The sequence below is a fragment of the Podarcis gaigeae genome (assembly GCF_964106915.1).
Source record: "Podarcis gaigeae genome assembly, chromosome: 12".
In the NCBI taxonomy this organism is placed as follows: Eukaryota; Metazoa; Chordata; class Lepidosauria; order Squamata; family Lacertidae; genus Podarcis; species Podarcis gaigeae.
The window spans coordinates 48,959,896-48,984,412 of NC_139688.1; the positions used below are offsets into that span (position 1 = coordinate 48,959,896).

A 24,517-nucleotide genomic window follows, 5' to 3' on the forward strand; every position below is an offset into this window, starting at 1 on the left:
ATTTGTTGGAAGCCACCCAGAGTGGCTGGGGCAACCCAGTCAAATGGTTGGCATATAAATAACAAAATAATAGTAATAATATACTACAGAAAGTGCATTTCAGAAAACACCTCTGCCATAATCTTCACTAATTTCAATTAGACATGCGTTAGTTGAACAGTTTTGCTTTAAATAAGCTTTACAAGTTTGTCTTTCATAGTAAACACTTGCAAAGTACTAACTGTCAAGGTATACACAGCCTTCTTCTAAAATTCTGAAGAACCACAAAAAGCAGACACAACCCTGCCTTTTGTATTCAAAGACAGTGCTGAGAGAGGTGAACTATCAGGCCACTGTCTCCAGCGTGAGGACTGGGAAACTTACCACAATGTTTAATAAATAATATAATAATAATAATTTATTTATATCCTGCCCATCTGGCTGGGCTTCCCCAGCCACTCTGGGCAGCTTCCAAAAAAAATATATCAAACATTAAAAGCTTCCCTAAACAGGGCTGCCTGTTTATAGAGATATGGGATAGCTCTATAAATAGAGATATGAAGAGCGATTCAGAGAACCTGTCAAGTAAGGCCACTGTAAACCAGTCTACACATATTCGTTTGCTAACCCACTGTTTCTCAGTAAGTAAATGAGCCCTTCCTGGACTCTTCTCAATCAACAATCAGCCTACCACTGCTAGGTTGTGTCATGGAAGCTACTATTTCTGCTCCAGACAATAACAGACCACATGCAGGAGCCAAGGCCCAGGTTCTTGTATGACAGTTGGTGGCAGTCCTTGCTTTGGTAGCAAGCCTACCCTATTCAGAGACCAGAATGAAGGAAATGTATATGCCTTTCCTTGATCCTTTGCACGGCGTGTGGTTTGTTCTCCTGCATGAACTCAGCAGAGGCAGGATTGTGGCCAATTTTTGAAGATACCCAGACAGATGCTGGTTGTCACTTACATGTCCCAGTTTGGAGCTATCCGCAACTGTTGTAGTAGCACAGGGAACTAGATTTTAAAATAAACACACAAAAAAGTACAAAATTAATCACTGTGATTTAGTTCACCTCACCACCAAAAAGTATAGCATATTTAGGGTTAGTAGTTTTACCTACAGAGCGCAAACACCTGGCAAAAAAGGACTGGTTTTTATTTGTTATGGGACTCAATTTGCACCTTTGTTGTTGTATGTATTGCAGAAGGTTAGTGTGGCGATCACACAGGGTCCCCGGACGTTTAACGGTCTATTGATCCCTGTGCCATCAACCAGTTACTCTCAGGTAAAACACTGAGTCCAGTCAGTTGTTAAAAGTGAACCAAAAGAAACAAGTTTATTTTACAAACTTTAACAAGTTTATGGTTTCTCAGATAATATTCCTGTCAGTATCTTAACTTTAGTTTCCTTACTGGCCTATACCTTCCTAATACCTTCTGACTGATTATCTCAACTGTTTGACTGACCCCGCTTAGCAAATTCTCTCACTCTCTCCCACCAGACTAGCCCAACTCAGACTTTCCTTCTGGTCTAAGATAAGGCTTTAACATGTTCACATGAACCACCTTACGTCCTTCTTCCCCTTATTGGATTACGCAATTTACAACACTCATTTTGGACACGATTTTGTACGGTCCCTCCCATGCTAGTTGCATTTTATTTCCTTTGGTTGGTCTCAAGAGCAACACTTCACTATCGGGTTCAAAAGTTCTTACTCTGGCCTTTTAAATTTTTCAGACCACAGCGCCACCCACATCCAACCTACACCCCTTACCTCGTACTTAAGCCAGGATCTAGGAACGCACAGTGATGATGCTCATACATAGCTTCGCAAAATGACCTTGAACGATTACCCAAATACAGCTAAGCTGATGAAATCAACCATATCACAACATACCAAGAGCTCCATGTGTGCACTAGAAAGGCACACAGTCCTCTTGTTTGTGCTTATGCTTTTAAAAAAATTAATGCAGAACAGCGTAAAATATTTTAGTATTTCTAATCCGTGTTCAAACATGAGTCTAACCAAACTGCGGGAGGCAGTGGAAGACAGAAGTGCCTGGCATGCTCTGGTCCATGGGGTCACGAAGAGTCGGACACGACTAAACAACTAAACAACAACAAATATCTTGCTTAGCATTGCCTTTGCCCTGAGTGGCAGCAGATCTCCAAGGTTTCAGATAGGAAAGGTTCCCAGTCCAACTTTACGCCTTGCCATTGGCTTTGCAGCCTCTGAGCACATACCACAGTACAACCAACACCCTCTTGCAATCAAGGGCAGAACAACTGGGGTTCTCCCGATGCTGGATTTATGCACAAGCTAAATAAACTACAATTTGGAACCTCAGGTTATGCTGAGCCTCTAAATGCAAAGACCCTGATGTTGGGAAAGATAGAGGGCACAAGGAGAAGGGGACGACAGAGGACGAGATGGTTGGACAATGTTCTCAAAGCTACCAGCATGAGTTTGACCAAACTGCGGGAGGCAGTGGAAGACAGGAGTGCCTGGCGTGCTCTGGTCCAGGGGGTCACGAAGAGTCGGACACGACTAAACAACAACGATTAGAACGTTAATGTTCTTCATTCTTGTTATGCACTAATTCTTCTTACAGTACTAGGCATTTTTAATCAAAAGTAAGTTTCACTGTGTTCAGTGGGGCTCATTCATGGGTATGTGTACATACAATTGCAGCCTTAGTTTCTTAAAATACAAATGAAATGCACCCTAGCAAAAGGCAGCTGACTTTTGCCATATTTGCTGGCATGTCAACTTGTGGGCTCTAGCAGTGTTACTTACCAGCTGTGTGCTGATTAACTTAGTGGCTACTTCCTTATTGCCAACAACAGTGCAGAGGTAGCAAAGTAAATTCAGTTTAACTCTGGCTGCCCCTGTGCTCTTCTCTGCGGAGTCAGTCAGCTGACATACTTGGTGTAAGAAGTCGTTCCAGTCGTCTTCTTTTAGCATCAACAATTTCTCAGCTGGAAAGAAAAATAATATTTTAAAAGCACTTGTTATAAATATAATTTCCAAGACCCAATACTGAAACATAGTATAGTTCTTTCTCCCTACTTGAACCCCTGAAAAAGCTTGTTGTGAACATACAATGTATGTCCTGGTCCGACTGCACTGGCAGCCAGTTAGTTCAGTGTTTCCCAACCGGTGTTCCGCGGCACACTAGTGTGCCGCGAGACGTTGCCTGGTGTGCCGTGGGAGGGAGGCGGGCGAGTCGGGCGGCCTTTCCCGGGGTGCGCAGGCCGAGTGGCGGCCGGCGAGGGGCGGGCAGGAAGCAGCTGGGCAGCGGAGCTCCTCCCGGGCCGGACGGGGAGGGGCTGCGGGCACTCGACCCGGCGCCCCGTCTGCGCCTCCAGGTGAGGCGGGTGGCCGGAGGGCTCGGCTGCCCTGACCGACCCAGTCGCTCGTTCCCGCTTGGCCCTTCCCGGACGAGCGCCTCGCGCGCCGCTCGCGGAAAGACTTCCTCGGGAGTAAGCCCCACCCGCCGCCGCCGGAGTTGCTGCCGGGAGGAGGCAGCTTTCCCCTCGGCGGGGCGGGGCGCGCTTGGCGACGAGGAGGCAGCCCCCCGCTTCTCTTTGGGCGCGCTGCTCTTCGCTCCGGGACCAGAGGAGTGAGGTGCGCGGCGGCGGCGGGCGAGGTTGCGCCGGGTGGAGGCCGGGCGACCCGGGGCTGCTCCGAAGAGGCGGCTCTGCCGGGCGAGGTAACTCTTGCGCGTCGAGGAAAAAGGCTCACGGCGTAATGTATGTCTCTTACTCAGCATATTTGGGAGCGGAGCCTGGCGCTTCTCAAGCCACGCTTGCTAATTGATGAGCAGCCACATTAAAATAAATCCCCGGCGCATCTTTTCGGGCGCCCTCCGCTCTCCATTTTCACTCCCTCGTTGGATTCCCCTCTCCCAGCGCAGAACCAGAAAAGTTGACATTTCTTCCTTCTCACCCTCGCCTTTTGTGGAAACCTCCCTTAGCGGGGTTGCTGTCTGAACAGACAATTGTTCCGATTTCATTTTGAACAGCAACTTTAAAATTAATGTGCCTTTTCCAAAATCTTTGGCTCTGAGGCGGTTAGTTCATTTTGGCATGCGGAGTGACCTGCTTATTTATTGGTGGCCGTGAGGGTGAGGATAAATGGGGAAACCTTCCTTCCCCCCATTCCAGCTTTCCCCTGGCAGCGCCCACTTCTTGCACTGAGAATTTGCCCTTGTTTTGGAAACTCTTTGCAGTAGCCGCGCTTGGGCAACAACATTTTCTAATGGTGGTGTGCCTCGAAATTTTTTTCATGAAACAAGTGTGCCTCTGCCCAAAAAAGGTTGGGAAACACTGAGTTAGTTTCTGGGCCCAGTTTAGAGTGCTGGTTTTGACCTATAAAGCCTTAAACAGCTCAGGACCACAATACCTCAAGGACCGCTTTTCCTCAAATGAACCAACCTGCACCCTGTGATCATCTGAGGTCTTTCTTCGTGTGACTTCTTCATGAGAGTTCTGAAAGGTGGCAACACAAGAATAGGCCTTTTCTGCAATGGCTCCCCATCTGTGGATTGCTCTCCCCAGGGAAGTCTGCCTGACTCCTTCATATATCTCTTTGGGAGCCAGATCACAATGTTTCTCAAGAACCAGGGCTTTGGTTGATTAAACCATTTACGGCCTTTTAAATGTGTTTAGGGTAGAGGGGGTTATTGGTTTGTTTCTGTTTTCTGTAACGTATTTTGTGTTCTTGTTTTGTATTTTACGTTGTGAAGCAGCCCCCCAGGTGATCTTCAGATGAATGGTGGTATGCAAAATAAAGAAACAACAAGAAGAAGATATACTATTATTCCAGACTTGCCTTTAGGCAGGAAGCAAAACAAAGAAAGGATCTGACTTGTCACAAGATCCCCAAAACTTTGGCTCAAATCCACATAGCAGAAAATCTTGACAATGCTTCTAAATAGTGCATAAGGAAGTGCTCCTCAGGAAGAAAGTTAGTATGCTGATAGTGATCTTTTGTTTCTATAAACAGCAGCTTAATATAGTACTAAAAGCATGCTGCAATAGCTACTGGAGCAGCATCACTGTTTTATAAAACTTAGTGGTGGTAAGTGATCAGTAAGAATCTACCCTATAAATGTGTTTTAGACTATGTGCTTTAGGTATAAATATATCATGCAGGACACGCCACAGTGTGACAAGGTCACCTGACCCATAAACATTTGAGTAAAGCATAAAATAAGAGGTATAAGTGACTTAGGCTGCAATTGTATCAGAAACAGAAATAAGCCCAACAAAACTCAATAGAGCTTCCTTCTGCCTAGGCATATATAAAATTACCGTATTTTTCCATGTATAAGACTAGGGGTTTTTTTCTAAAAAATAATGTCCAAAATTGGGGGGCTTCTTATACACAGATAGATCTCTCCCCATTTTCTTAAACCGGAGTCCCCAAAAATAGGGGGTGTCTTATACATGGGGGCGTATTATAGACGGAAAAATACAGCACGTTGTGAAAAAACTAGTTTTTTTGCTAGCTTATGTTGAATTGGATTATTACTCTGGTCCTGTTACACTGTTCCTTGTGAGCCAAAAATATAGCATGCCAAACATGGTCTGCAACAACACATACAGCTGTGATCTCAAAACTATGCTCAGTATAATTTAAAATGACAATTAATTATAGCAGCTGTCCCTTCTTGCTTGGGCATGCATCCTATATATCAACGTTTGTGAGAGTTGGGAGTAGATGCAAAACACACAGACATGAGAACAACAGTGTTAAATGAATGCTAAGACATTTTTGAGTATCAAAGAACAAGATTTTCTTGTAAATGGCAAGTTGCCTATAATTACTTTTGCAAACTGTACCTGAATGTGCTGGTACGTGTAAAGTTTTCACGTCAAATCTCACTGGTGGTTGCTTCACTATCTGAGAAAAAAATTGACTTGAGGCAATTCTGAACATTTCATAGACCAAGGGTAAACTATGCACCTCTCCTCAAATAAAACACTTTCTATCATAATAAACAATGAGCTGTCAATATTTCAGCTATAAATACACAAACTTAATGACAAGTAGGAAGTCACTGAACAAGGTACCAAAGGAAGCAGACTGACTTCCAAAACACTTCCTCGAAATGGACAAACTCCTCAGTGAAGCCAATTCCAATGGAATTCCCTGTCGGTGTTAATAGCTCAATGGTACTGACATGGAAATCCACATGCAAAGAAACAACTGGGAGCAAACATCAAGTTCTCAATTATTCCTTTGTACCCAAATCCATACCTGCCCCACACCTGATGTCATATATGGTAACGGGTGGGATTGATTTCCAGGGAATGGTCTCATAGACCAAACTGGAACCTGTGTCAGATTTAATTAGGTTTTCCACAGTGGGTATACAGTTAATGTGGACAAAGTATAGTTAACTTTTTCAAAAACAAGTTTTCAGGGAGGCCCATATTTTAAGTTTACCTCCAGCACAGATCTGTGCCTTTTTTTGGTATATTCTTAACAAGCTATCTAGAGTCAATACCACTTATATATTGTAATGATTCTAACCCACGTTTTGACAGTTTGTTTTAGCCAGATCTTTTGTGAATATGCAATGCCATATCTGATCCAATATACCTGAACCTGTCATTTTGCCCAAAGCTATTTAAAAACCTAATTACCACAAACGAAAACATCATTCTTGATTCTAGGTTCTTTGACTTATTCAGTTATCTTTTATTTTCTAGCTCTAATCCACAGCAGCACGGCAGCAACAGACAACCACCAAAACTTAACAGTAAATGGAAAAGGTGGCTTTTCAAACGTACCATGTTAACAAAAATAAAATGACTATGTTTTTCCATATTTGAACCATTTTATGTTCCTGTCTATCTTCTTTTTCTGTTCTTTTGGTGGTGGCAGCCATTTTGTGTTATACCAAAAGTAGCTGTGTTCTGACCGGTTGCCCTCAACACCTTCTCAAAATTCCAATTGTGCCCCCAGAGAAAAAATGGTTTGTGACTGCTGGTGTGGAGGCTTGCATTAATGTGAGTGCTATCAACTGATACAAAAATTGTCCATTTGCTTAGCATAACAATTTAGTGTAAACCTGCAGGAAGCAGGTATGGCCACTAGGTGGGAGTAAAATAGTTGAAGATTAATCCCTGTAGAACCATAAAATTGTAGATTTGGAAGGGACCAAGAGGGTCATCAGTGTTTCCCAACCTTGTGCCTCCAGCTGTTTTTGAACTACAACTCCCATCATCCCTGACTAGCAAGGCCAGTGGCAAGGGATGATGGGAATTGTAGTCCAAAAACAGCTGGAGGCACAAGGTTGGGAAACACTGAATTCTAGTCCAAACCCCTGCAATGCAGAAACCTTTTGTCCAACATGGGGTTCAATTCACAACCCTGATATTAAGAGTCTCACTCTCTGCCGACTGAGCTAGTGCAACGGATAACAAAAAACACTATAAATTCCTGAACATATTATTTGAAAAGTAATGTATGGTAAATTCAAATGGTACCTTTGGATTATCAATTACAGGGGTGACAATAAGGTCAGACTCCAAGAAGATAAGCTCTTTCACTTTGGACTCTATATCCTGCTGGCTGCAGCATATGTTTTTATCCTAGAATATAAGCAAATAGTAGTAGTATTTACAATGACATATATTTTAAACACAGCAAACATTGTGCAACTCCTGCATTTATTATTAAAAGGCACCAGAAGGCTTCCTTGTCAACTCCAAAAGATATTAATGCAGGCAGTAGAATTAATTCATTGGTTTCCTGGAGTGACAATATTGATTCTTGAGATATGTGTGAAAGTAATGAATCCCATTATCTAGAAAAGTACATTAGGACCTATCAATTAAACAGCTGAATTTTTTCTTACCATTTCCTGATGTACAAGAACACTATCATAATCTTATGCAATAATTTGCTTGTTATGTAAAAAAAATATCACTCAGATATATTCCACTGTAAACATATTCTGATCCTTCAGTATTCTTGCTTGTTTCATTCAACGGCTTCATTTTTTCCACACTTTACACCACCACCTTCTGTTTTATAACCCCTCATTCTTCCCTTTTTTATATTCTCTCTTCTTCATCATATAACATAGTTTTCAGGCTGGAACAAATATACTTCCTTTTTTCTTCGTGCTACCATCCCATCACACTTCTACTTCAAAGCTTATTGAGGGTGCAACTTTTATACTAAAAGTAAAAAATGTAAAGGACCCTTGGATGGTTAAGTCCAGTCGAATTAGACTATGGGGTGCAGCACTCATCTCTGCTTTCAGGCTGAGCCAGTGTTTGTCCACAGACAGCTTTTCAGGTCATGCGGCCAGCATGACTAAACCGCTTCTGGTGCAATGGGACACCTCGATGGAGGCCAGAGTGCATGGAAACGCCATTTACCTTCCTGCCACAGCAGTACCTTTTTATCTACTCGCACTGGTATGCTTTCAAACTGCTAGGTTGGCAGGAGCTGGGACAAGGCGACAGGAGCTCACCTACAGCATCCATTACAGAATCCTAAACATTTAGAGTTAGAAATAAGCCCCTCTGAAATAAATGAGATTTCCTTCTGTACAAAGGACTAAGATTGGGCTCTACTACTGCTTCTTTAGGGACGCGGGTGGCGCTGTGGGTAAAAGCCTCAGCGCCTAGGGGTTGCCGATCGAAAGGTCGGCGGTTCGAATCCCCGTGGCGGGGTGCGCTCCCGTTGCTCGGTCCCAGCGCCTGCCAACCTAGCAGTTCAAAAGCACCCTCGGGTGCAAGTAGATAAATAGGGACCGCTTTCTAGCGGGAAGGTAAACGGCGTTTCCGTGTGCAGCTCTGGCTCACCAGAGAAGCAATGTCACGCTGGCCACGTGTCCCGGAAGTGTCTTCGGACAGCGCTGGCCCCTGGCCTCTTGAGTGAGATGGGCGCACAACCCCAGAGTCTGGCAAGACTGGCCCGTATGGGCATGGGTAACTTTACCTTTACCTTTACTGCTTCTTTGCCTTCAGCTCTCTGATAATCTCCATCACTAGTTTCTGTTTACCGTATTTTTTGCTCTATAGGGCACACCGGACCATAGGGCGCACCTAGATTTTAGGGGGGGGGGGGGAATAAAGAAAAAAAAATTCAAAGAGCAAAGAAGCCAAGACAGCGAGCGGGATGGATCCTGCTAGCTGTCTTGGCTTCATTTTTAGCCACAGGGCTGGGGCGGGGGAAGCCTGAGCTTCCCCCAACCCCAGAATGGGTCTGGGAGCGGGGGCGAGGTTGCGTGCAACCTCGCCTTCGCTCCCGGAGCTTGCCGGGCTGAGGGCGGGGAAGCCCGAGCTTCCCCCAACCCCAGCCCCCAGAACGGGTCCGGGAGCGGGAGCAAGGTTGCGCACAACCTCGCCTTTGCTCCCGGAGCTTGCTGCTGTCCACAAGCCTTCTGAGCCCGGCGGGAACTCCTGCCACGCTCCGAAGGCTTGTGGATAGCTGCCTGAAGCCTGCATTCGCTCCATAGGATGCACACACATTTCCCCTTCATTTTTGGAGGGGAATAAATGCATCCTACAGAGCGAAAAATACGGTAATTTATTCCACCAAATCTAGTTTTAACAGGAATTATCAATTGCTGTTTTCTAGTTAAATATAAGGGCCTCATCATCATCCTCACACTTCTCAATCTGTGTGCCTCTTCTGACACTGTCAATTATTTTCTCACCATCCTTGGCTTCAGTAATGCAATCTTTTCCTAGTTGTGATTTGACAGCTATTCCTCTTCTGTTTTCTGAATTCTGAATTCAGTCTCTTGCTTCCGTTTCCTTCAAACTACACTCACCTTTGCTGAAGGACTTGGAGATGCTGTGTGTGCGGAATTTGTAGCTAGAACAGCAGCAGCATTGTTTATTTCCACTGTGGTGGTAGTTCTAGGGGTGGGTCGAAAACTGAAAGACAATATACACGTTTATATAAAACTGAATACTTAAATGCAAATTATCTGAATTATTTTCTACAACTTCATTTAAAAGTGTTGTGCTGTCTTCATACCTGAGTAGAAATATAGATTCATTTGATTCACCATCAACAGCACTTTTAGGGCGTAGTTCTTCTGGATTTTCTTGACAAAGAAAATATTGTAACTATTTACTGGCATGAACTATTGTATACAATTGTAATGTTTCAAGCATGCATTTTAATTCTCAGTTTTACATTACAGTGGTACCTCGGAAGTCGAACAGAATCCATTCCAGAAGTCCGTTCAATTTCCAAAATGTTCGCAAACCAAGACGCGGCTTCTAATTGGCTGCAGGAAGATCCTGCAGCCAATCAGAAGCCACGGAAGCCACGTTGGATGTTTGGGTTCCAAAGAACATTCGCAAAGTGGAACATTCACTTCCGGGTTTGCGGCATTCGGGAGCCAAAACGTTTGACTTGCAAGGCGTTTGGGATCCAAGGTACGACTGTACATGGTCGCCCCCAAAGCTGTTTTCATTAACCAACACCCACCTGTCAATTGCTCAATCAGGACTAACAAATGTAATTTCCTGGCAGGTGCTCTGCACCCCCTCTTCTTAGCCCTTTGTTCATTCTCTCCTTGCCCCCACGCTTTCCACCAGCCCTCTATGAACCTGCACTGACAGAAATAACTGCTATTCAAGGTACTCTGTGTGAGAGAAGAAGCCTTTTTCTCTGCTGATCTGCGAAACACAGGGGAAAGAAACCTACTTTTTAGATCAGCAGTGAGATGGACCTCTCTTGCACACAGTGGATGCCTATAAAATACCAGCTTCCTTGTCCCCATGCCCTATAAAGATGGGAAAAGAATCTCTTTGCTAGCCCCATGTTTGCTGCTTTGGGAAGTGCCAAGCAATAGGGCTAACAAGCCACTTCTGCAGTGGTTCCCCAGGTCCCGACAGGACCCTGTACAAGGGATTGTAACAGGTGCGCAGGACAACACACCTGTCAATCATGTGTAATCATAATAGTGACTCTAGCAGGTAAGTGGCCCCCATCCACCCGTCAAATTTGGCCCATGAGGCCTATTCTGGTAAGAATCTGGCTCAAGAAACCAAAACAGTTCCCAATTCCTGAACCAATACATGAAACGAAGGTGCAATCTTACCCAGCTTGAAAGATCTGTTAAGTTGATTGTTTTCTGTTCTTGGCAACACTATGTCTGGGAGGCTTTTACACTCTAATTGAATCTCAGACTCTCCAGGTTCAAGCAGTTCAGCTTTTTTCCTGCTGTTCAAACAATTGACAATGAAATCTACTTTGCAGGCAATGCAAATTTCTCTGCATTTTATTCTGGACAGATCCTTAAACAACGGCAAAATTATTTTTTTACTTATTTATATATAGACAAGCAATTTTTTATTTAATTAATTTATGTTGTCCAAGGATATCAGCTGCACTGCTAACGGGTTGCAGGACAGCAGCTCTCTAAAAACAGGGCTATAGCCAAGGGTGAAGCCATATTGCTTTGTTGCAGCAAAGAGAGGGAATCTTGTGACATCTTAAAAACTAGCCATGTTGTGGCAAAAGTATTCAAGAGACAGAACCCACTTTGTCAGAAATCTTTAGCCTCATGCATACATCCTTCTCACAATAAGTTTGTTAAGCAACAGAATTCCAAATTCCAAATTAATTTTAAAATGAGTCTACTGTACCTGGAGCTTGTTTCCTGGCTGGAGATCGTGTCACTGGGAATTTGGATAAAAGCATCTTTCCAGAAAGGATGCTGCAGCAGCTTGGCCCAAGTCAATCTTTAAATAAAATAGGAAAATACATATACAATCCTCTCATACAGTACCAATTTAAATTCCACAAACTTCTAGATTTGATTTTTTTTAATCAGTGTGTATCATTAATAAAAAGCCAGATCTTCAAATCATAATTTTACCTCTTCTGAGGATCCTTCTGAAGTAAAGAATCAACCAAGTTAAGGAAGTCTGAAGATGGTTCTAGAGGTGCTGATCCTGTAAGATAAAGAAAATATTCTATTTTGAAACAAATATGATTCTACTAACTACCGAAATCTAAAAACAGCAACATAAAATAATTCATATATTAACTTCTTAAGGAGGGAATGTATGGAATCATTCACTCATTTGTCCCATTTTATAAACTTATAAAATTATTTTCACCATCATTTATCTAAGGAACAATACCTTTCTGTGTAGGTGGGAAAGGATCTTCATGTAAAATCTGTTCTGCTAATTCGGTAACACTTTTGGAGAAGAACGGAGGTCTTCCTAGAAACATAAGTAGATAAGATTTCAGTAAAACATGAATAATCATCAGAACAATTAAGTAATAATTTTATCTGCATCAGCCAAGAGTTATTACAAGTCCATTTAAGAGAACATAATAATAATGGAAACTTGGCAGCATTATACCAATTGATTTATAAAAGTTTTCATCTGTTTTGCTTAAGGCTCTTGACAGCAAGAAACACTGAGTTACACCTATAATTCATAAAAAGATATACAATTGGGGGGGAAATCAAACTAAACAAGATGCAGAAGATCTGAGATCACATCCCGAGACATTTCCTTTGGGAAGAAAAAGCAGCCACAGAAAGGGATCTGGGCAGAAGCAAGAATGGGTGGGGGAATCTTTCCTCTATGCCATTCTCATAGTTTAAACACCCACCCACCAAAAAACCCTATACTATTTGACCAACTGGCAGAAGACAAGACAACTTTTTTGGGGGGGGGGAGAGCTAAAAAGTTAATGTCAGAAGATGAAATCACAAATTACTCACATATCATTCAGTTAGGCCCTAACAGATTGTCAGTTAATCATCTGCTTCCATCCCCACTCTGAAATGCTGTGGCTGCAGCAGCCACTCCTCACTATCATACAACAAAGGTCCACAGAAGACAACCATAGACCAGCAAAGTGGGTTATGATGACTACCCACTGTAGCCGAACAGTCACTTGGGATATGATTTGAAATTTAATCAGAGTGTTCATTTTATTTATTTTACTTTTATGTATTTAACACAATTTATAAGTCACGTGATAAAAATAACTGTCTAAGTGATTTACATGAATATGGAATAAAGCATTAAAATTTTATTTATAATGAAGAAGGTCTGCAGCAAGAACTTTAACTTAACCGAAGGGAAAAAACCAAGGGCTGAGATTATCCTAGTCTGATTCTGAGATTAAATTCTACCTGCCTCTCCATACATTTCAGTTCCTTAGACACAATAATCTTTAAACCGAAAGTACATTTCAATGTCTTGCCGCATGTCTCACTGCTTATTCTACTAAGTAACTGTATTAATGACTTATACAAATTAGATGTTCACAGCTCTATTAATAGCAAAGGAACCTACACAGGTTCATAAATGGAACAACTTCTCCGTCTTAACGTTCCTGAATAGTATTAGCATTTGTAACAATAATTAACATTGTAACATAATGTTAAACATGTTAGTATAAATAATATAATACCTGAAAACATTTCATATAACAAACAGCCCAATGCCCATAGATCACTGGCTATAGAGAAGTCGCTTCCTTCTATCACTTCTGGAGCAATATATGACAGTGTACCTACAAAATAAAGTCATTAATAGTGATTTGCTCTGATTTTGTAATAAACATCCTTTCAAAAGTCACCAACCTTTTTATCCAATAGTGGATGGTCTTGCAGGGTAGGATCACTCATCTGATCTCCATTTAGTTATGTTACTGCTTACTGGGAGGTAGAGGGGGAGAGATGAAGCCATGGGGAGCTTGGCAACAAGTGCACTGGATTTGCTCCACCATTTGCACCATGCCAACCTTACCCCTCACTTTATACCTCCTGATAAACAGCAGTAACAGAACTGACTGGTGGTGTCCCACCCTGGTGTCCACTACTGCTTTCATCTTAAACTCATTTCTGGGATATTCAAAGGAATTTCAGACTGATTTTCTTCTAAGTATTTGCTAATGTAGCAGGGTATAGTAAACATACCCAGCACAGCTCCAATAATCACAGAGTAACAAGCAACCAGGAAGAAGCATAAACGCAAAGACTGAGTGCACTCTACTTTGTCTAGCCCTGCACCTTACAACAGCAGGAAAGTAACCCCAAAGTGGAAGAACTGGAGAGTTCAGGGAAGGAGATTGGGGTAATATGGCACCCAGCATTTATCTGATGAAACTGACAGCCACACAACTCAGCTCTTTGAAAACATAACTGCTTGGTATGATTTTGCACTGAGGAAATGACCCTAAGGTTACTACGGTCACTAACTAGCACAACCAATGGTGAAGAATGATGGAAGCTGTAGCAACATACTGAGGGCCACAGATGCCCTATCCATCAAATGCAGAATCACTGCTTTCAATAAGGCAGGGCAAGATATCACTGAATTAGTTCCACATTTTAAGTTTTAGAAAACAGAACCATTACACAATTTTAAAACTCTGTCTTTTGCTACTGTTGTCCTTACATATTGCAATGTACCTCTGAATCTGTTCTTCAGATTTTGTCTTGAGTTTTCATCACTATCACCTCCTCCGTCTTCTGTTCCAATTAAAGCAAAAAATTCCTCCAAGTTTTCACCCTCTGCTTTAGCCAAGCAAAAGTTACTGAACTTCAGTGTACCAGGTCCTTCAAGGAGAATCTGTAAGGTATATCAATTAGTGATTTCTTGAATTATTTTTTTTAACAGTTGTTTTCAGAAATCATTCCCTCTTACCTTCCCAGGTGTAAGGTCACAGAAGAGAATTCCAAGGTTGTGAATATGATGGAGTCCAGTAACCAAATCAACACCAAATTCTCTCACAACCACCTCAGGTAGACATTCATCTTGAGTAATTACCATTTCCAGTGATCCACCTGTAAGGCATTTGTGGATATTCTGCCATGAAGTGTTTTTTTTTTTAAAAAAAACAAAACAAATTAACTGACCTCTGTAGAACTATGTAAATTTTTATCCTTAAGTTTTTTCTGACAAAATAGGCATACGAAACCTTTGATCTACACTGCCCACCTGTGATTCCTAGCATGCAGTATTCAGAACCATAATGCCTCTGACGTTGAAGGTAGAAAGAACGATTGGTCTTACCTGAAGTGTAGATTTAAAAGTGGGGCACTGGAGCCAATGGAGTAAGTTTTATTTTTTGCCGATTACCGTTGTGTATCTTCTGGTAACCTCTAGGTTAGATTACTGCAACACATTATACATGGGGCTGCCTCTGATGATGGTACGGAAACTTCTACTGGCACAGCATTCAGTGATCAGGTTGCTCACCAGGGCAAGCCTGCTTGAGCATATAACACCAATCCTGGCCCGATTGCACTGGCAGCAATATGAGAACAGGCCTTTTCTCTGGTAGCTCCCCACGTGGGAAATTTAGATTGGAACTAGTAAAATGGAGGTGGGGAGTCTAGGGACCAAATCCATCCCTCAAGGCTTCTCTAGATGGCCCTTGGGAAACAACGGTCACAAAACATTGTGTTTAACAGCTGCTTACCTGTGCACAATTCCACCACAAGCCAGAGGTGATTGCTTGTTTCATACCATTCATGAAATGTTACTATGTTCTTGTGCCTAATTTCATGAGTAAGGCGCACCTGCAACAGATTATCCACATATGAGTTGGTTTCGGTTGAGGATGGGACAGGCACAAAATGGAACAGTAGCCCTTAAGAAGTTGGAATTCAAGAAATGTCTATGCAAAAAGTAACGTAACAGAATAGAATTCCCCCGGTCCCCATGGGAAAGACACAAGAGGATGGTAATACATTTGTGGAAAATGTTGGGGTGGATTCATTATGTTCCAAGAAAAGTACAAAACAAAAGGTGTGATGGATGGCTTACAGATTGTGAATTTTCAAGACAGAAAAGAATTGAACAAAACATTGAAGGCCTATAGCTATTTTTTTAAAAAGTTTGAGATTAGTCAATTAAAAACTTTTTTGAAACCATAAACTGCCCTGTAGGCCTCTTCATGAACACTTCATTTGATCAAACCTGATTAGTCTTTGTAACAAAGGTGAAATGGGAACCAAATCCACCCATATATACCATACATTACTCTTGCTTCTCATCCCCAACAAAGTTATTTCAGAGAGAGAGAACTGCCCAAGACAAGAGCCTTTCAGAGTTAAGTAAAATAGGGATTGATAGAGCAATTGCCAAATCAGTTTCAGACAAAACTGTGGCACACAAAAATCCTGTGGGTTGCTGTGTTTTTGTGCCAAGCTCTCTTCACACTATTGTAATAGATCTATACAGCAGCCACATCTTTCTCCAGCACATCTGAATTACAACCGTAGTGAAATCTCCAGAGATATATGTAATGACTGTTTACCTCATAAAAGTCACCAACAGTTGTTGCATTTATGATTTTTCCAGAATTCTTATGAAACAGCCACAAAGCATACAATGAACACTCAAGGTACCCACCATAATTATCCAATCTGAGCACACCCAAAATTTAAGAGGAAAAGGAAGTTTCTAGATTCTGCTAAAGAACCCCTTTAAAGTACAGCTAATTGGAACATGGATCTTGTTCAAAATTATTGTTGACTTTTTCAACCAAATGGCACATTTGTATCTGAAAATATGTTGAATAATTTCATTTACATCTCTTTCTAAAATAATCAACGTAGTTCTTACCCAGTTTGTTATTTCAGCTCTCTTGCATTTCTCAGTGCACAAAATAGCCACAAAATTAATAGTTCCTTTTCTTCTCCCTTTATATACAACTGTTTTGCTTCCTCTTCCAATCTCTTCATACAAAATAAAGTTCTCCATAATAAAACCTGTATACATAAATTAAATCAAAGCCACAAAATTAAAACCTCAAAATGAAAAAACTCCTCTAATTTAATGTAAGAATGAACACCTTGATTTTTTGAATAGCATAACCTACAAAATGTTTATAGGCATGTAGTTTTATATAGTCTTTAAGAGAATAACTTACACTAAAGAATTATAACCTGTGGCCCTCCAGAGGTACCTAAAGTCCAAATCCCATCTGCCTCAGCTAGCAGAGCCAACTTCTGGAGGACCACCCGTTTCTCATCCCTGACATGCACAACAACCTACAACTAAGGGAGCCTGAGCAACACAATATTTTACATATGATGACTTTAATGTCTATGAGGAGAGCCTGAGAACTCAATCTAGGTAACACTTATGGTATACAAAGTGACATAATACCAAAGAATGAGCTGTACCTTCTTTCTAAAGGACTAGGATAAAAGCCATTGTTAATTGTTAATTATTTATATAGGTAACTTACTAACATATTTCTCTTCTGGAGTAGGGGGGGGATTAACTAATTAGCAGTGCAGATTATACATTAGATTAAAATTACATGTTTAGGGGACGCGGGTGGTGCTGTGGGTAAAACCTCAGCGCCTAGGGCTTGCCGATCGCATTGTTGGCGTTTCGAATCCCCGCGGCGGGGTGCGCTCCCGTTGCTCGGTCCCAGCACCTGCCAACCTAGCAGTTCGAAAGCACCCCCGGGTGCAAGTAGATAAATAGGGACCACTTTATAGCGGGAAGGTAAACGGCGTTTCCGTGTGCTGTGCTGGCTCGCCAGAGCAGCTTCGTCATGCTGGCCACATGACCCGGAAGTGTCTCCGGACAGTGCTGGCCCCTAGAGTCGGACACGACTGGCCCGTATGGGCAGGGGTACCTTTACCTTTTTACATGTTAAGAACTTGCATAAATTAAAAAAAAATGTGGTAAGAGAAAGGGATCTCAAGAGTTCAAGATATTTCTGAAAGCAGCAAGCTGCTCTTGCAAGAAAAGTCGTTCCTGGTGGCGCCAAGTTCTGTTCTTGGCTCCATATCCATCAGTTAGGAAGTTTTGCCAGAAAACTTTACAGGAGGCCCATAGATCTGTTACAGTGAGAATTAGTGTCTGCAACACCCAATTCAATTTGGGATAGATTATAGGGCAACCTTTATGGATCCTGGGAAATATACAAAAACATTATTATTATTATCATCACCATCACCGCCTTTTTGGTGCTCCCAGACCCTGGAACTGCCTCCTAAGCAGATGCAAACTTTCTTGTTTCAACAGGCTTTTGAGAACTGATGGCTTTTAATTAAAGGGCTGGTGCTGTTTTTATTGTAATTATGTTTGCATAAACTAAAAAATGTGGGAAAAGAAAGGGATTTCAAGAGTTCAAAATATTTTAGAAAGCAAGCTGCTCTTGCAGCAAAAGCAGCTTTTATATATATATATGTGTGTGTACATATATATGTGTGTGTGTTTATATGTGTGTGTGTGTACATATATATGTATGTCTGCTTTTCTGGGGGTACGCATACCTCTGAACATTTTCTGAATCTTTGTACTTTTGCTGTATTTATTTCCCCCAATTTGAACTATAAAATGATGATTTTCTTGAGTCAAAATTAGAGTACCCCTAAACATTTTTTTTAGGAAAAAAAAGCAGTGGGTGTCTGTAGCAACCACCAGCACTTCCCCTATCCCCTTTCAGCTGATAGGGAGAAACCTAGCTATATTTTAACTTAGCTAATTATGTAATAGGTTTATGTCGGAAAATGAATATGGATGTTGAATTCGATGTTTGTAATTTTTCTTTTTTCGGTTTTGGAAATAGAAGGAGGAAAAAAGAAGGAAAAAAGATAGGCGGGGCAAGTTTCTTTTTCCCCCTCGCGGAAATCCCAAGAGCAAGGGATTTTCACCTGTTGAATGCCTGCCTGTTACAGAGTTATTAGAGGCGCCGAGTCTCTGCGAAAGGAAGGGGGAGAAGCAGCAAGAGGAGGAGAAAAAAGATGGTGAAGGTGATGGTAAAAGGGGCGCCGCATTTCGAATCCTTTCCGCGGAATGGACCGCTGAGTGCAAAAAATAAACCAAAAAAACACTCGCGTTTTTAAATCCTCCGGACGCTGCCTCTTTGCTGAGGGAAGCAGCTCCCACCCTCAGCCCCCAATGACTCCCCTGAGGTACGCGGGGAGGAGCCCGTATGGGCGGGCGAAGTAATAATAATAATAATAATAATAATAATAATAATAATAATAATAATAATATCTCCCACTGAAAGGAAGGGCTGAGGAGCGCGGAAGACACGGCGCCGAAGCCTCTAGCTCGCTCGCGGCCTCATCCCGCAACGCTTCGAAGGGAAGAGAAGACGGACTACCTGCTCGCCTCCGAGGGAAGGAGGACGCGCCAGCCCCGCTCAGAACACAAAAGGAGCGCGCGCGGGGCGGGGCGCGAGAGAGCCGCTTTCTGCCGCAACCGTTAACTGAAATCCGCGAGAGACCACGCCCCCCGCAGGACGCTCCATTTTCGCGGGGGGGGGTGCCTCTGAGACCTTTCCGGCTAAAGGGAAAGCGGGTGTTCTCGCCCGGCGGGACGCGTAGGGTTGGGGTAACACTCTACCGGGAGAAAGTCATTCGTCAGTCAACTGGCTTCTCTGGGACACTGTGCGGTTGGAACCTTCTCCTCCTCTCTCCTCCCCCCCCCTTTGGGCCATCGTGTGGGCTAGTCCTAACCGCCCCTTCAGTATCTTAGATACGGCACAGGACGCCGGAAACAACAGTCTGAGGGGAGTTTGGGGCGGGGCGGGGCGGGGCGGGGGGAGAGAGAGAGAGAGAGACCCTGGGCTCACGCTCTCTGCGTTAGTTCCGGCCCCTCATATCAGGGGTACCCGGATGTTCGTCGCCCTGCGCAAGCCGGAGTTCTTCTCTGTTGCTATGGAAACCTGGCCTTTACGGATTGGACCCCTCGCCCCGGCTGCGGCCTTCCCGCCGCAGGTGAGGGAACAGATTAAGAGTAGCGCGAGGCTTGCTTCTACCTCATGATTCCTCAAAGTAGGCCCTCCAGATGTTTTTGGCCTACAATTCCCATGATCCCTAGCTAGCAGGACCAGTGGTCAGGGATGATGGGAGTTGTAGTCTCAAAACATCTGGAGGGCTGAGTGTGAGGAACCCTGTTCTACCTCACCATTGGCCTTTCTTGCCGTTCTGTCCTCCCAGAGGGCTGTCACAGTTAAGCCCTTTGCCAACACCCTCCCATGTTTACGTTTTGTCGCATTGCTACAGCTAGGGGACAACAGTTTCGGATCGAAAGCCCTTCGCCAAAGCACTGTTGAAACGCCCGCCAGAATCCGTTCTGCGTGGCCGGCCCTACCATTAGGCAGTAGGAGGCAGCAGCCTCAGGGATACGATTTTGAGTGCTGCAAAAAACCATTTTGCTTTTTGTATGAAACTGCGGCAGATAGACTGTGGTGACATTTTCCTGCAAGGGAGAGGCAGGGATGCATGTAGGATTTTCCTTCTTTGGGTACCATAGTAGGGTGACGAAGGTGGCCCCCCCAGTCTCTGAGGAACAGTAGCAAGATTCCAGGGAGTTTGTGTTTCCATTCAAGACATGGCGGAGACTGCTGTGTCTTTCGGAAATATGCTTTATTAACACATATTTACAACCTGGTGCAAAAGGTTAAAAAGTTAAAGAACCCCTGGAAGTCTAGTCAAAGACGACTATGGGGTTGTGGTTCTCATCTCGCTTTCAGGCCAAGGGAGCCAGCGTTTGTCTGCAGACAGTTTTCCAGGTCATGTGGCCAGCATGACTAAACCAAAGCTAGAGTGCATGGAAACACTGTTTACCTTCCCGCCACAGTGCTACCTATTTATCTACTTGCACTGGCATGCTTTCAAAGTGCTAGGTTGGCAGGAGCTAGGACAGAGCAATGGGAGTTCACCCCGTCGCGGGGATTCGAATCGTCGACCTTCCAATCAGCAAGCCCAAGAAGCTCAGTGGTTTAGGCCACAGCGCCACTTGTGTCCTACTTCAACCTGGTGCAGATGGAGAGACCACAGAGTTTACAGCATCTGTGTCTCCAGAGGGGCTTATCCTTCAGATGCTTTCTAAGCACCATCTCTGGGCCTCTGCCCCAGCTTGTTTCCAACCAACCTTCATAGTATCTGCACTTCAGCCCCCTGCATTGAGTTATCTCCCACTTCCTGCTTCTCCTTCCCAGAAAACTCATTGACAAGCAACTCCTCCCCTCCCTTTCTGTCTGCTCATCCCTCTTCTCCCCACTGTTCCAAGCCTAGTTTTAATATGTTGAAGGAGACAGGTACCAAAAGGAACCAAAGTGGAGCCATATTGTCTCAGAGAACAGCCATTAGCTACAATTGAAGTACCGTATTTTTCCTTCTATAACACGCAGATTTTTTCTTCTAAAAAGGAAGGGGAAATGTCTGTGCGTGTTATAGAGCGAATGTGTGGTCCCTGGAGCTGAAAAATCATGCAAAAATCAAATCGCGGCGCTGCACGCTGCACGGAGAAGCGAAACCTGAAAAGAGGAAGCGGCTGCTTTCCTGCATTCTGCCTCAGGGTCTTACTGCCCACCCGCCTCTGTTTCGTTGCTGTGTTTGCTGAAACGGAACAAAGAGCAGGGAAAGCCCCTCCCCTCCAGGCAAGCTCCGGTGCTGCTGCGGGAGAGGGAGAGAGAGGGGGGAAGGGAGAGAGAGAGGGGGAAGGGGGAGGGAGAGAGAGAGGGGGGAGGGAGAGAGAGAGGGGGAGGGAGGGAGGGAGGGAGGGAGGGAGAGAGAGAGAGAGAGAGAGAGAGAGAGAGAGAGAGAGAGAGAGATGGCTGGCTGGCTTGGGTGGGGGGAAACTTTTGCCTTTCTTTCCTCCCTCCCGTTAAATCCCTCTCCTGCATTCTTAGCCAGCTGCTTCTCTGCACACCCCTCTAATGCCCCTTCTTTGTTTTTTCCTTCGCTCCCCACTTAAAATGTGGTTACAAAGCATGGATCCTCAGGATCTTTGCATTGGGTCACCCCAAATTCACCATCAGATCACATAGCATGTCCATGGCTACAGCCTGCACCAAAAAAATCACGCACCCACTGTTGCCTGGGGCTGCAATGGTGCAAAAATGTGGTTAAAAAGCATGGATCCACAGGGATTCTCAGGATCCTTGCATTGGGTCACCCCAAATTCACCATCAGATCACATAGCATGTCCATGGCTACAGCCTGCACCAAAAAAATCACGCACCCACTGTTGCCTGGGGCTGCAATGGTGCAAAAATGTGGTTACAAAGCATGGATCCACAGGGATTCTCAGGATCTTTGCATTGGGTCACCCCAAATTCACCATCAGATCACATAGCATGTCCATGGCTACAGCCTGCCCCCCCAAAATCACGCACCCACTGTTGCCTGGGGCTGCAATGGTGCAAAAATGTGGTTAAAAAGCATGGATCCACAGGGATTCTCAGGATTTTGGCATTGGGTCACCCCAAATTCACCATCAGATCACATAGCATGTCCATGGCTACAGCCTGCCCCCCAAAAAATCACGCACCCACTGTTGCCTGGGGCTGCAATGGTGCAAAAATGTGGTTAAAAAGCATGGATCCACAGGAATTCTCAGGATTTTGGCATTGGGTCACCCCAAATTCACCATCAGAGCACATAGCATGTCCATGGCTACAGCCTGCCCCCCAAAAATCACGCACCCACTGTTGCCTGGGGCTGCAATGGTGCAAAAACGTGGTTACAAACCATGGATCCACAGGAATTCTCAGGATTTTGGCATTGGGTCACCCCAAATTCACCATCAGATCACATAGCATGTCCATGGCTACAGCCTGCCCCCCCCCAAATCACATACCCACTGTTGCCTGGGGCTGCAATGGTGCAAAAACGTGGTTACAAACCATGGATCCACATGGATCCTCAGGGTCTTTGCATTGGGTCAGCCCAAATTCACCATCAGAGCACATAGCATGTCCATGGCTACAGCCTGCCCCCCCAAAATCACGCACCCACTGTTGCCTGGGGCTGCAATGGTGCAAAAACGTGGTTACAAACCATGGATGCACAGGGATTCTCAGGATTTTTGCATTGGGTCAGCCCAAATTCACCATCAGATCACATGTCTGTGGCCACAGCATGAAGCACAAAAATGATACATCCACTGTTTCATTCAGAATGTTTTTTCCCTTGTTTTCCTCCTCTAAAAACGATGTGTGTGTTATGGTCAGGTGCGTGTTATAGAGCGAAAAATACGGTAGTCATTTACAAACTGTCAGAAACCGTTCTTTTTTTGCACAACACCCATGCTGGCTTATGAAGGAGAAAGTGATGCAGAGTAAGACATATTGGGTTCAGACTCTATAATCATCTTCTGCTTGGTGCAAAGCACAATATCAGACCCTATTCCAGGGCACATAATAGAAACTGTATTTGAACTGTAATTGAACCTTACTCCAGTGCTGGTAAAAGGGCAGTGTCTTCCTTTACACTTGAGAGCAGCAGCTTAGCGTAGCATTGAGATATGATAAGTGTTATGGTCCTAGGGCTACCATGCTTTTTAAGTCTTTGTTTGGATGGTGTATCTTCAACCATCTAAGGGTGGGGGTTAACAGTTTAAGTTTTTCCTCCCATGGAAGGATGGGATAATATTCACCTGCTGAATTCCCCCATTTACCATATGCCACAGATGAACATGTAGAGATCCTTTCATGCAGTTATCTGCATGCAGCATGCTGCTGAGTGCAAGAAGCTGTGGCTTGGGACACATGGAAGCAAGAATCTCAGAAATCTAATGTGGACCAATAGAAACCTCTGCCAGAGGGTACATACTTGACTGGTGGAGCAAAAGTTTTGCTTGCTCAGGATTGGTTTCCTTCTCTGCCACTTTATCCTCATCTAAGAATCATGTCTTTAGCAGTGTTCAAAACTCCCACTGTTCTAGGTGCATTTTGTGACAGAATTTCATTAGCGCAAGCAGTTTTTGAGCTCTGGGCACAGTACTGTGCCTAAGATTTCAGATTAAAACTGCAGAGTGGAAGGAAAGGAGGACCTTTTTCTGCCTCCCCACTTCCAGCTACTCTCTGAAGACTGGAGAAAAGACCCTCTTAAGAATATTAGGGGAGTGGGCAGGGGAAGGACTCAACCATGTGAAAAATGAACATATTTTAGCTGCAGCCTGTTCATTTTCAGCTTTGTATTCTTGCTACAAAAAGTGTGCCTAGACATTGTTGCGCTCATAACCTAGGTTTAAGGGCCCATTTGGCTCCTAGCTTTCATATCTCAGTTTCTAACACTGGTCTTTAGCTACGTATTTATATTGACAAAACATCGATAGCTATAATGCACTTGATTTTAAATGTTATGAGGATGCATAATCAACAATTACAGTGTTAAATTAGCCAGGTGGATTGCTATTTATAAGTGTGAGATGACTGAAATAAAAACTGGAAGAAATTTGGTTTACTTTTAAGACTGCCTTAAGACATAAAAAATCTACATTCCCTCCCCTCACCCCTTTGCTTTGGCCACTTGTTTGTGTGTGCAGACATTAATATATGACTCCTACAAACTGCAGGGAGAAGGTGGCTACAGTCCTATAGACCAGTGTTTCTCAGACAGTAGACTAGGAGTCCAGGCTGCACCAGTGGACCTTGGGCTGCTTTCAGGTAGGCCTCAGTCACAGCTTGACAATTACCTCCTCACTTGCCTAGAAAAGTTGTTGCGGGAGTGGGGGGCAGTGGCAGTGTTTATACATTTGTATGCCTTTGAAAAGGGACGCAGGTGGCGCTGTGGGTTAAAGCCTCAGCGCCT

The 24,517-nt window shown here is 43.7% G+C and overlaps 2 protein-coding genes across 8 annotated transcripts in view; one reads left to right on the top strand and one right to left on the bottom strand.

Annotated features, from left to right (window-relative positions):
- The window catches only part of ULK4 (unc-51 like kinase 4), a 170,360-nt gene extending 151,025 nt beyond the window's left edge, over positions 1 to 19,335 (bottom strand). Inside the window, exons 1-16 of one of the 5 annotated variants that reach the window (XM_083705570.1) lie at positions 19,320 to 19,335; positions 16,572 to 16,717; positions 15,424 to 15,523; positions 14,646 to 14,785; positions 14,411 to 14,570; positions 13,408 to 13,509; positions 12,114 to 12,197; positions 11,846 to 11,921; positions 11,613 to 11,708; positions 11,066 to 11,187; positions 9,991 to 10,060; positions 9,782 to 9,887; positions 7,479 to 7,583; positions 5,826 to 5,886; positions 2,776 to 2,957; positions 945 to 991 (exon numbers count right to left, since the gene is read on the bottom strand). In XM_083705570.1, coding sequence (XP_083561696.1) covers positions 945 to 991; positions 2,776 to 2,957; positions 5,826 to 5,886; positions 7,479 to 7,583; positions 9,782 to 9,887; positions 9,991 to 10,060; positions 11,066 to 11,187; positions 11,613 to 11,708; positions 11,846 to 11,921; positions 12,114 to 12,197; positions 13,408 to 13,509; positions 14,411 to 14,570; positions 14,646 to 14,785; positions 15,424 to 15,523; positions 16,572 to 16,709 — 1,589 coding nt within the window. In that variant the 5' untranslated portion in view covers positions 16,710 to 16,717; positions 19,320 to 19,335. The other 4 variants (XM_083705572.1, XM_083705569.1, XM_083705573.1 and 1 more) reach the window with 4 other exon arrangements.
- A 228-nt stretch (positions 19,336 to 19,563) lies between these two features.
- Positions 19,564 to 24,517, top strand: part of TRAK1 (trafficking kinesin protein 1) — a 149,937-nt gene continuing 144,983 nt past the window's right edge. The window contains exons 1-2 of one of the 3 annotated variants that reach the window (XM_083705610.1): positions 19,564 to 19,693; positions 24,252 to 24,372. The gene's annotated coding sequence lies outside the window, so the exon portion shown is untranslated. Of the gene's footprint in view, positions 19,694 to 24,251; positions 24,373 to 24,517 lie in introns of those variants that run through there. The other 2 variants (XM_083705618.1, XM_083705605.1) reach the window with 2 other exon arrangements.